The following is a 14,808-nucleotide window of genomic DNA, read 5'->3' on the forward strand; positions in this document are numbered from 1 at the left end:
TCTTCCTTTGCACACACTTGAGATTTTTTTTTTTTTTTAGCTAGTTGCATTTAAATACTGGCATGATATTAACATCCTTGTTCATTAAGTTTGGCCCTGGTACTAGCATAAAATTATAGTTATGACAGCTTTCTGTAAACAAACCAGTGCTCTACTAAACTATGTATGATCCGAACAAGGATTTTTTTTCTGCCTGTCTTCTTATCAAGTAATCCATTTGTTTCAGGTACAAATGGGCATTTGTTCCGGAAGTGGACACAGAGTCATCTACTGTGACCTCTCATCTGTTAGAAAATCATCAGGAATGCAGACCACACATTGTGAGAATCATGGATCTGCTGAAGATGAAATACGGGGTAAAGAAAGAATGCTTAACTTGAATCTTTTTGTTTTGGTTCGGTTTTTTATCCATTAAAATCTTATCACTTGTTTAGAAATGGAAGTTAAGTTAGGCAAGAGGTTTTTAGATATTTAATAAAATTCATGAAGCTTTTAAAAAAAAGTGTGAAAAAGCTTTCACAGGTGTATCTTGAAGATGTCAGATTGCTTTTGAGTGTTTCCGTGTTGTTCCCTTAAATCTGCCTCACAGCCAGCCAGTGAAAACAATCTGTCTCTGACAGGACAGTATTTATAAAAAAAAAGAGCATGATTTACTTTGCCAAAAAAGTTTACCGTAATAGCATTTTACATTATCATTAAGGTTTCATATTAATTCTTCCAGAAAAGGAAATAGAGGCATTAGTATTTCTCAGAGATATCTCTGTATTCTGTTGTTTGATAGCTGATTCTGAAGGCTAGTCTAAATGTGCAATCTTCTGAACTTGTGAGTCTTTCGTTTAACCTCGAATCCCACTACAGAAGTAACTCGGTATACCATCTATACAATTTATATTGTAATACAGTTGTAGGCTGTGGATCTCTTAGTATGAAAAAAGGGTATAGTACAGGGTTCAGACAGGCCATTACACCACTGTGTCTTACTGCAAAACCTTTAGTAAATCTCAGTTTATTTGCTTACAGGAAACAAACACCACTGAGGGAATTTCCAAGAAGCACCAATTTCCTCTTTTGAATGTTCACTCTATATCTAGCATCACCCAGCTTATGCCCTTCTTCAAGACTCTGTGTTGTGCATTTACAACAAATGGCAGTGAGTCCCAGAATTCACATGCTTTTGCCTCTCTCTCTCTGGACTATGTTGGCAGTAATGGCACAAAGATCTTGCAACAGCTTGAAGAGAGTGTTGAATGTGACTTCCTTGAAAATATGGAAAGTTAAGCCACACATCGGACACTTGGCTCATGGTGAATAGTGAAAAAAGGGAAAATTTTACTGCAATTAATCTCTCCCCCCCCCAGTTTTGAAAGTACATTTTGTTTTTTCTTCCTGCTGTTGTGGAGTGCTCTTCGATATTCCAGGCTTCTGAGTGGGTGTTAAAAAGCAGGATTCTTCAGTCCGGGGGGTGGGTGGGGGTGGGGGGTGGCGGTGGTGAGTACAGCTTAATGGCAATTTATCATAGCTACTGTATTCTTTTACTTGTTTTCAATGTGAAGGATTAAAGAGATTTTGTAAATAAAGGAAGAATATTTTTGACTTGGTGAAAGTAGCAACTGTACCATTTCACCAGTAAATTCTCAAGTAAGTATTTTAAAACACTTTTGGAACTGTGTTCTGAAAGTAAATTTAAGAAAAAGCTAATATTGCATGTCAGTGTACAGTCCGTTTGCAAAAAAGCCATTTCCTGAGGTTAAAGCCCACTTCTACTTCTTCTTTCTTTAACTTGTCCTAAAACTTACCAGCTTCTAAACAGATCACCTAAATTTCAAACAGCTGTATTTTATAAGTCTTAGTATTGTGCAAATAGAACTGCAGACTTGCCATGTTTGTAATTTCAACTCTGTACTATAGTAGCATTCTTCAGGATTAGCAATTCTTAAATAAAAGACAAGTATGCATAAAAGATAAACCTATGCAGTAACATTTTGTAATTTACATTACTTGAGGGTTTTTTATTTTAATTAATTGACTAAAAATATTATAATTCAGGTTTTTAAATTAAAAAACTTTTTTTGTTCAGTGACTTAAGGTCACTTTGCAACTTCTGAAATGCAAAAATGAAAATAGTTCTGTAAAAATATAAAGTGCTCTATACCAACAGCCTAATTACAATTAAAATTCTTTTTTTTAAAGAACGCTTTTTATACAAAAGAATGTGTTTGGCTATTCCTAGTTTTAAAAGATATAGGGAGATCATCACAGTGCCATGACCACAGTAATGTTCAAGGTGCATTTTTATTTTGGTCCACGTTTATTTTGGAACTGCACTGCTACTGCCACCCAGGACATGGGAGACAGGGATTAGTTCTACCACCAGACAGCACAGCTGGATGTCTGAAGGACACTTCTGATGGCCAGCAGATAACCACCATCATAGCAACACATACAACAAAAGGCCCAGTAGAGTGTTTTTTTAGATGATGAGGTAGGCTCCACTGAATTTTCATATTTAGTGGATTATCTGACTGAATTTGTAATGCTGATTTGTTTGGGAGGGCAAGTTCATCGTGTTTCATAGTGAAAAGCTTTGCTCTTTTTTTTAAACACCTTTGCCCCCAGAGAAATTGATTTTGTAAGATACACCTGTAGACTGGTATGTGTTACTTGAGTTATTTGGAACATTGTGGCTGAAGTAAATGCGCTGGGTACTGGAACTCACCGCTGTTGGTTTTGCTAATTAAAAGAGGACATACAAAATGCATGGTTTAATGTCACCAGGTTGTGAGGTCAGGGATTATTTTTTTTTCAAAACTCACAAAACAAACATGGAAGGCTACTCTGCAGTGTTTTTACCTACAGATATACGAAATTTACATCTTTGGATTACAAACTAAAACAATGAAACACTGAACAACATGCTTTAATGTGATAACACTGTAATGCTCTATGAAGATAATACTGTAATAGGCTTATGCTAAACTTAGCTAGCTACTTTGCATTTTACAGTTAAGGAAAGTGATAGACTGAAGTGTGATATTGTGTAGTCACTAAGAATGTGCGTTATTTGTATTAATGTAATTTATAATGCTATTGGAATGAGCAGAAGGGAAAAGTTTCACTTTTAAAGCATTACTTGAAAATTGGAATGGGATATTTTTAAAATGTTTGTGTCCATTACTTACATATCTTCAACAATTTTTGAAGATAATATTACTAATATGCAGGATGATTTAGTAGTTTTACTTTCATCTTTCTGGTGGTTGCCTTCCATACTTGGGTATTTCCCTTAAGGTCCTGATGAGATGCTGTTAAATGGGCTATAAAATCTAAGACAACTTTCTGCCATCAAACCTTTTGTTTTACATCCTCCCATAAGCTATAAACCTGTGTATTCACGTAGTTCCTTGCTAAACTGGAGGTGGTGAACCAGTTTCTTCAATTGAGGGTCTTGTCATTCTTCCCCTTGACATGTCCCATTCTGGCTGCCTGTACTTCGGATGTGCAGCGGATCAGCCCTCAGTCACTTCTAGCCAGGCTGGTGAACTTTAAAAACAGAATCTGTGACTTAGTTATACTAACTTCTAAGATTATCTTACTTTCTACAAAAATAGCATGTGCTTCTAACTCCTGCCTTCATACATACGTTTACCTTTTTCCTGTGGTTTTGCAGATGGCTAGTGCTTTAAGTGGCCTCAGATACTTGTGACTTGCAGAATCCTTTCACTGCAGCAGAATCTAATTCTTAAGAAGAAAAAGTTCTTTAAAATTTAGTGTATAAGCAGATCTTGTATCATTACAAATAGCATGTGAATAAGGAAGAAAGTGCTTTCTTCAACTAAAAATCCTTGGGTGGTGGAGGGGGCACAGTTACATAGGCGTGAAGGTATCTCTAGCAGTGTAACTTTATTCCTTTTCTATATGAGACTAACTGTAGTCATTTTACTTATTATGCTACTGCTGTTAAATCCACACGACAGAGGGTTGTACCACTTTAACACTGGTACTGCCAAAGGAGAATAATCTAACTATAGATGAATCTGAAAAACTTTTGCCTGAAACATAGTATCAAGAACAGGAGAGAAAATGCTTTTGCTTTGCTTTATGGTTCTTTTCTTGTTTTCAGAATAACCAAGCTCAGCTTTCTCCTTTTGGATACTTAAGCTTTGAGATAGCATAGCCACAGTGCATGATACACAGGGGGAGCCATATTTAAATATTCAAAATTATTTCATTTTCCTGAAGGAAAAAAAAATAGTAGGTGCAACCAAGGTAACTGTCAAGAACAGCAGAGCTTGAAATGCAGAGCATTAAGTAATTGGCTAAGCGTATTCGATACTGTATGTGAATGCAATTGTAATATTAAATGTTATTTTGAAATACATTTTCAAAGGCAATTCTCATTTTTTCAGACGACCTTTACTGCTCACTCACCAAATTTATGTTTTATCTGATTCTGTAGAAGCTCTCCAATTCTCCGAGGGCTCCGTACGGCCCCGCGGCGCTCCGCCGGGCTCCAGCAGCCGCGGCCCGCCCCCGCCCCCGCGCCCCGGTCGTGCCCGCTCCTCCGACCCTGTCTCGCATTCTGCAACGTTCCGCCCCGGGACGCCGGTCCCGGCGGTCTTGGGACAAGTTTTCTGGATCCGTGGGTCTGGAAGAACGGCGTAGAGCAGCTGCAGGGAGCAGCCGGTGCGGCGGGGAGGTGGCGGCTCGCCCGGCCCTGCCAGCGCCTCTCCCCGGGAGCCCCGGGGCGGCGGTGCCGGCTTCGGTCCGCGCCCCCTCACACGGCCGGGGCGGGTGCCCTGGCAGCGCTGCCTCTGCGCCGCGGGGACTGCCGCCTACAGCCGAGCTCGAACGTGTGAGGCCCCCAGGAGTGACTTTGCGAGAGCCGCTAGTCAGGCCCCAGCCTCCCCCTGCGGCCCGTACACCGTTCCGTGGCGTCGCGCTGTGCCCCCCGCGCCCCAGAAGCCGTTCACGTCCGATCGCGCTGCGCACGCTGACAGTCAGCGCCCCCGCTGCCTGCGCGCTGGGCAGCGCCGCTCCGCGCACCGAGCGCCGCTCCCGCTCCGGCGGACAGTGCCGCCGGCTCGCCCGTTTGGCTCCGGCAGGAACGGCGAACCCCCACCGCCGGCAATGGCCTCCGCCGCCGCCGGGGCCCGCCTCCCGCCCTCGGCCCGGGGCCGCCGCCGCCCCGCCCGGCCGCCCCAGCGCGCCACGGGCCGGAAGCGGGAGAGGAGGGGGCGAGGCGGAAGTGCGGGCGCTGGGCGCTCCCCGCTCTCCTTCCCGCCCCGGCGCTCGCTGCGGCACAAAAGATGGCGGCGAAAACACAGGGCGGTATTCGCCTCAGCGCGGTGAGTGGCGCGGGGCGAGCGGGGCGGGGGAGGGCCCTGCGGGGACGGTCTCTCTTCCCCCCTCGGCGGCCCCTGCTACGGGGGTCGGCGCCGTCTGGCCGCCGAGGGGAGCGGCGGCGCCTGTGCGAGGCCCGCGGCGGCCGCGGGGCAGGCAGCGGGCTGGGGAGGAGGGAGCTGCCGTGCCGCAGCGGCCGCCGCTTTCCCGCGGTGAAAGCGAGGAGCGGAGTCTGCCGGGCTGGGGCCGACGCCTCGCCTTTCTGGCGGTAAAAAGTTGTCGGCCGAGTGCTGGGAAGGGCGGGCTCCGGAGCCCTTCGCCCGAGCGCGGGCAGCACCCCCCGCTCTCCGCAGGCTTCTGTCGTCTCAGCTGTCAGCGGCTGTGCCCTCGCCCAGCCCCTGCCGCGCCGTCCCTCGGTCGCTTTGCTGGGGGGACAGCTCCGGGGCGGGTGCCCGGCGGGCCGGGGGCTGTGCTGTACCCGGCGGGGCACGAAGGCGGCAGGGCGAGCTCCGGCCGCGCGGGCGGGGAAGCCACAGCCTGTGGGTGGGTTGCTTTGCTTATGGAGGGCGGGATTTCTAGCCTGTTGTTGTAATGTAGTTAGCTGCGAACGTCGTGACCTCTAATTAGAAGCTTGTAGCTTCAAATCCTAACTACTTTTTGCAGAAGGCGTAATTACATTGTAACAAGGATGATGAACATCCAGGCAATTAAATTCACAACTGTATCGTGCTTTTCAGTCACGGTATTGCTGTCCTTCTGTGGCAATTGGTTGTTTCCTTATTTCTGCTAATACAAATGAAGTTAAAGCTACTTTTTTCAGTTGTTTAATACATCATTCATGAAACAGGATGATTTTTTAAGCCTTTCTGACTTCAGCTATGAAGTCGCACACACCTATATAAGACCAGTAAGTCACACAATTACAAACGTGTACTTTGTAACCTTACTTACAGAGTAGTGCAAAGAAGTTGGGTCACTATAGTAAGTAACTTATGAAACACTTGAGTGAAATATGTATCTTGGTATATTCTCAACACTGCTTAGATTACCTTAATACAAATTGCCATGATTGTAGAGGTTAGCTATAAATGCCATCTATTTGAAGTTCAAGAATTACGCTTTCATTTCAGGTCTCTAATTCTTTTAAGTGTTAGAAATCCACACTTAATCTGATATATTTTGTTATAGAGGTGTTCTCCTTCTTGTTTAGATAACATGATTAAAAAAAAAAAAGAGGTGTCTCTTTGTTTTTAATGCATTATTAGTCTTCTTGACAGGAAAAATGCATCAGCATTAATAATCAGCCTTTGCAAAAAAAACCCTGCATGTCAGTACTCAGACTTTTAACACTTTAAAACTGTTCCCAAATTGAAATCACTTTGGCAAGTTGGACTCATACAGATGAGAAATCTAAGCTAGAGTTGATGCAGCTGGTATCTTTCTGGATTACTTTTAGGATGCTGTTTGTTTTTTGCTTGTCAATAGTCATAACTTAAAACTTCTATTCAGTCTGTTTTCAGTGAAAGCTGTGATTATTGTAGTTTTTTGCTGAAGTGAAGCAGCTGATAGAGTTTTTTAACAGGTTGTGTCCTGCAATGTAAAAGGCTCTATTTTCTAGAGAACAATAGAGAGCTGATGGTCACAGCCCCTTCTGTCAGCAGCTGTTCTTTGGAAATACATTGGGTTTTACCGAAATGTTTCCATTAGTTTCAGAAGAATGTATAAGCAGCACAGGCCTGGTAACTCGTTCCCATTGCTCTGGTGAAATTTTTGCTCTGTTACATGATGAGACAGATCAGGGAAGTGATCCAGGTCAAAATAAGATTTAAAAAATGGTTTTTAATATGGATGCACTCCCTGATGTGGTTCACTAGAATCATGTAACTGGACTAGCATAACTGGGAGGAAGAGAAGGAAAATGGCAGTGAGGTTGTTCCCCAGGAAGTTGTGAAATTCTTCTGTAAGATAAAACAGATTGTTCAGTTGTAATTTAATTTGTGCATGCCTTATGATCTGCAAGGGATAGAAGAGTTCTGATTTTCTTGGAAAACTAACATTCCCAAAGCTGTCTGTCATTTTTGAGAGGTAAACTGCTTTATTCTTAGATATTTGCTGGTCATAATTTTAAGAGATGCTTCTCTTAGTATATAAAAAGACTAAACCACACTGTTTATGCAGTTTGAAGGAGGGGGAAGTTTGTATCTCCAGAAGGAATTTGGCTGCACTTGGTCACTGGAGAAAAAACGAAACCACTAACCAAAACCCACTTAGTAACAAAATATATTAGGCCCAGTGAACAAAGCAACTGGATTGTCTCAGCTACAGCCATGCTAACATAGTGAAAAGGGAGTATTCACTAGGGGACTAACTCTTTCTTACTGTACTTATTGAACTTCAATTATTCATGAGCCCATTAAAGCGGGGCTTTGATGAAATGAAGTGTAAGGGGACAAAATGGGCTTAAATATTTCGTGATGAACTCATCAGGAAATGATGAGTTGCTGCTGACAGCTACGTATGCTCAGAAGCAAACTACAAAGGTAGTGGCCTTAAACCACTATTCTCCATTTTTTAATCTGGTTTTGTCCTGTACCCTTGTTTCAGGACCTTACATGAGCAAATGATGCTATCTACTGTGAGGTAGACTTTCCTGTCAACTACCCTGTGGGATAGCAGCTCACCTTTTGCTGGGGCAGGGGCGTGATACTAGAGCTATTCCCATGTTCTGACCCATGTCTTCTCATTTCACATACACCTGTTCACAAGTTCCCAGTTCCATGTATCGCCTTCCGGCCTTTCTTAAAACCTTACCACTTGAAACAGTGATCCAGAGAAGACCAGCATAATTCTGGTGGGTGTTTACAGAAGATGCTGTTGATTTAAGGTGCCATTCTTTTCAAAGTTAATCACTAGCATGCAGCAGTGAAATAAATGAGGGATGGAGAAGTGTTGTGTTACACTGGCAACATGTGAAGAGATTTTATTGCCAAGCATATGTAAGCTTTGCTTCACAGAATAAAGGACACTTATTCATGACTATGTCATTGTTGGTGATGCAGAGGTTCCTTCATCAGCATTGTCTGGTGATCAGGGGAGGCTCACAACTGTGAGTTCATGTCTTTATGAAAACTACAGTTAGGACTTCTTGCCAGGTCTGTATTGCTGAGGCTGCAATGCCAGCAGTAACTCCAGAGGTCCCAGTCTGCCTTGTGTGTGGTTGGAGTTTTTCACTGGCTAACAGCAGAGAAATATTTTAGCAGCGGGTTCAGCAGATGCTGGATGCTTGAATGTGCATCTGTGTGGTGGAGGGGGGTTTAAGTGTTTTTGTTTTGACAAGGAGGGATTTTAGGCAGGAAGAAAAAAAACAGTTATTTTTTGTGTGTTTTGATTATGAAGCTTAGAAAGCAAAGGAAAAATGCTGCCAGCACTGTGAAAGGGTGAAGTAAATAATGCATAGATCTTAAGATCCACTGAGTTATTGTATGGCAGAAGAAGGAAATCAAAAGATCCTTTTAACCATGTGCCATGGAATATGTTTTCAGTAAAAAGCTTGATGTCATTTTCTTCTTGGATTCTAAATTATTTGTTGGTATCTGTTAGGAATTTGAAAGGGGCACAGTGGCTTTAGCCTGACTCGATTTACCAGGTTTTATAAAACTGGAGTTTTAAAGCACAGATGGCAGTTAAGAGTGTGATGTCTATTCATAACTGTACTCTAGCTCAATGGAGAAATGCAGGGATTAAGTTGCAGTCTGAAAATGTATCCTGTGCTCTTAGGAGCTTAGAATCAAGGGTGAGGTTTCTTGGCCGTTTATGTTGATTTGAACTAGGGCTGCTGCTGCTGCCACCTCCCGCTCTGGAACGTGGCTCGTGGCTCTAGAACTTGCTTGTAGGATTATTCCTTTTTGCTGATAAATGAAATTGGAGACTTGAAGGGGTTGCTTGCTTTTTTTTAGACTTTACTAGCTATGTGAAAGCGCTTGACAGTGTAGTACTGCAAAGCTTACAAAGTATGGATATGTTGTGTGCACACTTTTAAAAATATTTCTATGATCTTATATACACATTATTATATGGATTATATTATGTTTTTGGATGTAACTGTGCTGTACAAAGACTATTTTCAGCATTTATGAATTTGTAGGTACTGCTTTTTATGCCATCAACATAACAATGCTAGCGAGGCTTAAGCGTATATGTGGTTTGTGTTAAAGGTCTTGTAAAAGTACAATTACAGATGGTCTCAGTGATAACGCAGCTGTATCCGTTTCAGCAGTTCAGTTTCTCCAAACAGTGCATTGACAAATCCTAAAGTTATATGAATATTTAGTTCTGGCTTTCCTAGTCTTTTGATCTAGGTGAATAATATATATGAACCCAGGCTTTCATAAAGTAATTGAGAATATTTTTGTCAAGGTAAGTCCCATAAATAAGTACTCTATTTGCATATTCTCATCTAATCCTAGTAGTGGCTACATTCCTCTGGTTCCATCTTAATCATAAGTGAGGGTAAAATGTATGAGAACAAATTGTAAAAGCATAAACCACTAGTCGAGGGAACCTGACGGGTAATTTTGATCAATATGGGTAAAAGGAGCAATGGCATTGGACAGTAAGCAGCTGAGTGTATTAGGTGCTGCTCATTTGTTGGATTAAGTTTAATACTCATGGTTTAAGATGTATGTTTTTGACATTTGAGAGCATGTGCTTCTGTTACTAGATTTGGACTAAGGCTCTGATGTTTTCTGTAACCTCTAGCTAGCATCAGTTTAAAGCAATAGTTCCTTATGTTTTTATAGAGGTAAGGAGGGTTTGGTAAAATGACAACATAACCCGTGCTCAGAATATAGTATGATACTGGGCTGAATTCTGTATTGGTCTTTTGTTTTTAATAGTTGTATTAATATTCCCTTTAAAAGGTGTTAGTATGCCAGTATCTAAAAGTAAATTCAATTACAGCCCTTTGGTAGTGTTGTACAAACCAGCTTAATTTAGTATTACTTTAGTTAACATGTACTGTTTTCTGGCTTGGTGGTGTTGAAGAGCACAAGCTAATGCCATTGTTTGTGGTTTATTTCAGCTTTGTCCAAAGTTCTTGCATACCAACTCTACCAGTCACACGTGGCCTTTCAGTGCAATTGCAGAACTTATAGGTATGTGGATCAATAGTTTGCCTGAGTACTCGATTGTTTGTTATAAACTTTTTCTTCAAGTAAGGAAAGAAGTTGATCCTGTTGTTACTATTCAGAATCTTACAATGTGTTTCTTTGGTACACTCAGATTGACTTTTTCTTTCCTAACAGCATACATACTATCTGACAGCAGTTGCAGAGGCCTTGTAGGATTTGCCAGTTTCTTTTTGCCGAGTTTATTAAGGATTGCCAAATATAGAAGATTCTGAGACCAAGTGAATTCCTTTTCCCTTCTAGTACACCAAATGCAAGCCTACTGCTTTTTGCTATTCCTAGGTCCAGAGCGTAGTAAAGCTGAGTGTGCATTCTAAGGATGTGCGTGCACACTTGTATCCTGTACAGACACAGCTGGCTGCAGACAGATTAGCGCAGACAGGAGGACAGTAACTTTGCAAGGACCCACATAAACACAAGCCGTGCTCAAAACACGAACAGCCCAAATGACTTCATCCTCTTCCTGCTTACTGAATAACCAGGTTTAAAGTTCAGTAGTGGTGCGTACATATATTCTCACTCACTTACCACTCATGTTTACCCATGTTTGTGTGTTTTGCCAAGACCCAGACCTTGGATCTTAATGATTGTTGGTTTCTTTCAGTCTGAGGGTTTGCTAGCAGAACAAATACGTACAGGCACACATTGAGAATAGAGAGCACACTCAAGCAGGAAATAGTTAGAAATAATGTTTAGTTAGAATGTACAACAGAGTGGCATAAGGTCCAACCACGCAAGCATACTGACCAGCAGCCAGCGTGCACGTGATCAGCCTGTTGTTTCCCCCTGCTCATTATACCATTCTTCTCCCATCCACTTTGATCTTTCCCTTTTCTTCGATGCTTCCTCAAAACATCCATAGTAATTTTTGCACATTGTCACAATACTCCTCAAACATCCTAACTTTCTTCTTTTGGGTTATCAAGTTTCTGGCTGAACATCTTTAGGTTTATACTTGTGTTACATATCTGCTATTAGTTAGAATTAATTAACCACATTTGATTTTAATAGGAATATAGAGTTATAAGAAATATTTTAGTGGAATTTGTGTTTGCACAGCAACCGACAGCTACTATGAAATCCTCTGTACAGCCCCGTACCAAGGCCAAAGGGATTGGTCAGAATCACCTAGTAGGAATGTTTAGAACTTAGATAACAGTTTCATGATTGGATGCAGTGTTTACGTGTGGCCTAGGAGAATGTATTGAGATGTCAGAAAGTAGAATTAATGGGAACTGGGGAGAGTCGAATGAAGCAACTCGTAGTTACCTGCCAAGAAACAGTGAATGTAGGTAAAAGGTAATTCTGGCAGGGGGCATCGCGACCACGGACTCATGTACCACCTACCCGAATAATACCCCAGACCCATTTCCAGACCTTTCTAACCTTTACTGTGCAGAATCGGATATGGGAGGAGAGTATGTTAATGATTTTCGGGAAATGCTATGTTTATGCATGAATACTTAATGAATATGTATGAGCAAGTCCTATATAAGCTGTATGATTTTGAAACTTGGTGTGCATTGATCGTGAGAGCACTCACTCGCGCACCCGACTGTTAATAAAGAAGTGTCTGTTTATCTGCATCACATTGGTGTTGATAAGTTTTTTATTCCGAGATTTCGGTAACACTTGAGTGGTTCCTTTTCATGGTCCATCCATCAGTGTCCTAAGACTTCTATTCTTCGGTAGTGTCTCTGTTGTCTGCTGTCAGCCATGGCTTGTGTATCTGTTTAATTTATTAGTTCCTGTTGATTGTCTTGCCATTGATTTTTGAATATTAACTGGATATATTCAGAGTTGATTGTTTCCCTGGGTATGGAATGATTAGCAGACTTTCTTTAACTAGTTCCTCAAAATGAAGGTGTGGTTTGGAAAGACTTGCCAAGCTTATCTAGTAGTTTGCTGTTGCCAGAAGGAGCAGCATTTCTGGTCACACATTCCTTCGCTTCCTTTGCACAAGTTCTGCTGTTGCTAATCCAGAAAACTAACCTAACAAAAGAAAATAAGAGTTTTTCAGCTAGATAAGGCCAGAGCTGTTGCAAAGGAAGAAATAAGAACCATGTGGCTATGGGAAGGGCTGGCTGGTTTGAAGGTAGCAGTATCTTAAGTAATTTCAGCTGTTCACCCCATGCCATACCTGGTTGGAATGATGCTGGATGTGCTGTGCAAGGCAGACAGACTTGTCTTCTTCCTTTGCCTCTGGTTTGTTGTACAAGTTGCTTTAACAATCTTCAAAAGCATAGTAGCATTATACTGGCTGTAAAGGCTTTGAGTTAGACATATTAATTTAAATAATTTTTGTAATCTGTCTTTTGCATGCTATGTGTGGCTATACCATATACCAAATATCAAATAACATGAATAGGGTTGCATTATGGAGGCCTGAATTTTGGTGAATTTACCTAAACCATTAATGGTCTGTATTCTAAAATTTGCTTTTTAAGCTCTAGTTCCTCCTGTCAACTTCTTGATGGTTATGTTGCTGGCTTCTCCCTTTTGTTGATGCTGAAATACATTTTATGAACTTCTTCACTGTGCATGCAATTTGTACTTCATGCTTATAGAAAGCAAGCTACCAAGCTGTGATTCCTTTTTATGGACCACAGTGTTGGCTTGAGCTGTTTATTTATGGCTGTCAGTTGAACCTGCAAAACAGGCAGTGAGGCAGGGGTGCTGTCTTTTGCTGTGCCATCACATCCCACCCGTCATCCTCCATGTGCTTTCCCCTCTTACAAATTCCGTGAATAGTACAGTGCTGGGGAAGGACAGAAAAGAGACGTGGGAAAGTGGTGTTAGGGCAGATGAGATTTAAACTAGCTTTGCTGCCAAGAACTGTCTGTGGAGCCATGGTTTCTGTTTCGCTTGTGGTAGCAACGCTGCAACCTCTTTCAAATCCTGTAAATAGAAAGTTTAGTCTAAAGCATTTTGTACTTCCCATCTGTGAAAAGTCATACATTCTTAGATTTGAACAACTTGCATTAGCAAAATATGTATTTGTGACTGATGTGGTAGCAGAACAGCAACAATTTTTTTCACCTAAATCTGCAGCTGTGGAGTCAAAATTCTAGATTTTGCAGAACTATCTGGGATGCAGGGGAGCTGGGCTTCAGGGTTTTGCTTGTTTTTTCTAGTGTCTCAAACTTAATTATCTGAAGTTGTGACAGTATTGCAAATCTGATCTTTTCCAATTAAAAAGCCTGCAGACCATCAGCAGGCAAGGTGTTGCAGCCATGTGTATTAGTGATGTACCGTTGTCTGTGCTGTGAATAATAACCTAGCCTCCTGAGAGCCAGATGTGAGAGGTGTTTGCATGGCTGGGAGAAAGTAAATACTGCACTAGGTAACTGGGAGGCAGGAAACGAAAGTAGAAACTTGTTCTGGTTTCATTTTCTATTCTCGTGTTTGTGCCACTCATCTCTGCCTACGTTTTTGCCTATATGTTACTGGCATCTCTAATAGCTGGGAAACTGCGCATTGTTTTCAGGCAAGGTTTGCCAGGTTTTGATGTAACTGTTTCATTGTAATGCTTTGATTTAGTGATGTCATCTGTAAAGAAGAGACTGGTTTAAGAGATTTAGTTTTTAGCATAACACGTACTTCATTAAAAACTATGGCTTCTTGTTTCTGTACAAAAGTTGACTAATATTCAGTGACTTAGTTGAGAAATGTATATCTGTGCCAGCACAAAATTTCTGCAACTACATTGCAGACCTAACTGCAGAGCTGAAAAATGGCTGCAGTTTTAGATCTCCATTAATTTAGCATGTGACTATTCAGGGTCATAGGCCCGTGATTAGGGAGCTATGTTAAGCCACCATATTCACCAAATAAATGTATGTGCAAGCATAGCACCATAGTAAAGTTCAGGACAGCTATTCCTTAAAGCTGTTTGGCAGTGTTGAAAGACTACCATTTGGCAGATTGATTATATATGTATTCGTGCTAGGTAAGGCTCTGTTGCATGCTACATGTGGATTTAAGTAACTTTGGAAGAGTTAATGTCTGTCATCTTCACTGAAATTAAACTCTTTAAACAGTTCAAGTGTGAATGTATTTTAATTTTTGCTTTTTAGTGTCCCACCCTTGTCTGCTTTCTTTCTCTTCAGATAATTCTTATGATCCAGATGTGAGCGCTAAACAGATATGGATAGACAAAACGGTGATAAACGACAATATATGCTTGACATTCACAGATAATGGAAATGGTATGAACTCAGAGAAGCTGCACAAAATGCTAAGGTAGATAACGTCTTTTGCAATTTTTTTCTTGTAAAAATTC

General features: G+C 41.6%; 2 protein-coding genes across 5 annotated transcripts in view; both read left to right on the forward strand.

Moving 5' to 3' along the window:
* Positions 1 to 4,376, forward strand: part of DOP1B (DOP1 leucine zipper like protein B) — a 51,844-nt gene extending 47,468 nt beyond the window's left edge. For both annotated transcript variants that reach the window (XM_037376480.1, XM_037376479.1), the window contains exons 36-37: positions 227 to 356; positions 1,021 to 4,376. In XM_037376480.1, the coding sequence (XP_037232377.1) occupies positions 227 to 356; positions 1,021 to 1,278 (388 nt within the window). In that variant the 3' untranslated portion in view covers positions 1,279 to 4,376. The remainder of the gene's footprint in view (positions 1 to 226; positions 357 to 1,020) is intronic.
* An 839-nt stretch (positions 4,377 to 5,215) lies between these two features.
* MORC3 (MORC family CW-type zinc finger 3) overlaps positions 5,216 to 14,808 on the forward strand; it is a 29,875-nt gene continuing 20,282 nt past the window's right edge. The window contains exons 1-3 of one of the 3 annotated variants that reach the window (XM_037376482.1): positions 5,216 to 5,345; positions 10,421 to 10,493; positions 14,636 to 14,768. In XM_037376482.1, coding sequence (XP_037232379.1) covers positions 5,307 to 5,345; positions 10,421 to 10,493; positions 14,636 to 14,768 — 245 coding nt within the window. In that variant the 5' untranslated portion in view covers positions 5,216 to 5,306. Of the gene's footprint in view, positions 5,346 to 10,420; positions 10,494 to 14,455; positions 14,476 to 14,635; positions 14,769 to 14,808 lie in introns of those variants that run through there. The other 2 variants (XM_037376481.1, XM_037376483.1) reach the window with 2 other exon arrangements.

This window comes from Falco rusticolus, chromosome 2 (assembly GCF_015220075.1).
Source record: "Falco rusticolus isolate bFalRus1 chromosome 2, bFalRus1.pri, whole genome shotgun sequence".
NCBI lineage: Eukaryota > Metazoa > Chordata > Aves > Falconiformes > Falconidae > Falco > Falco rusticolus.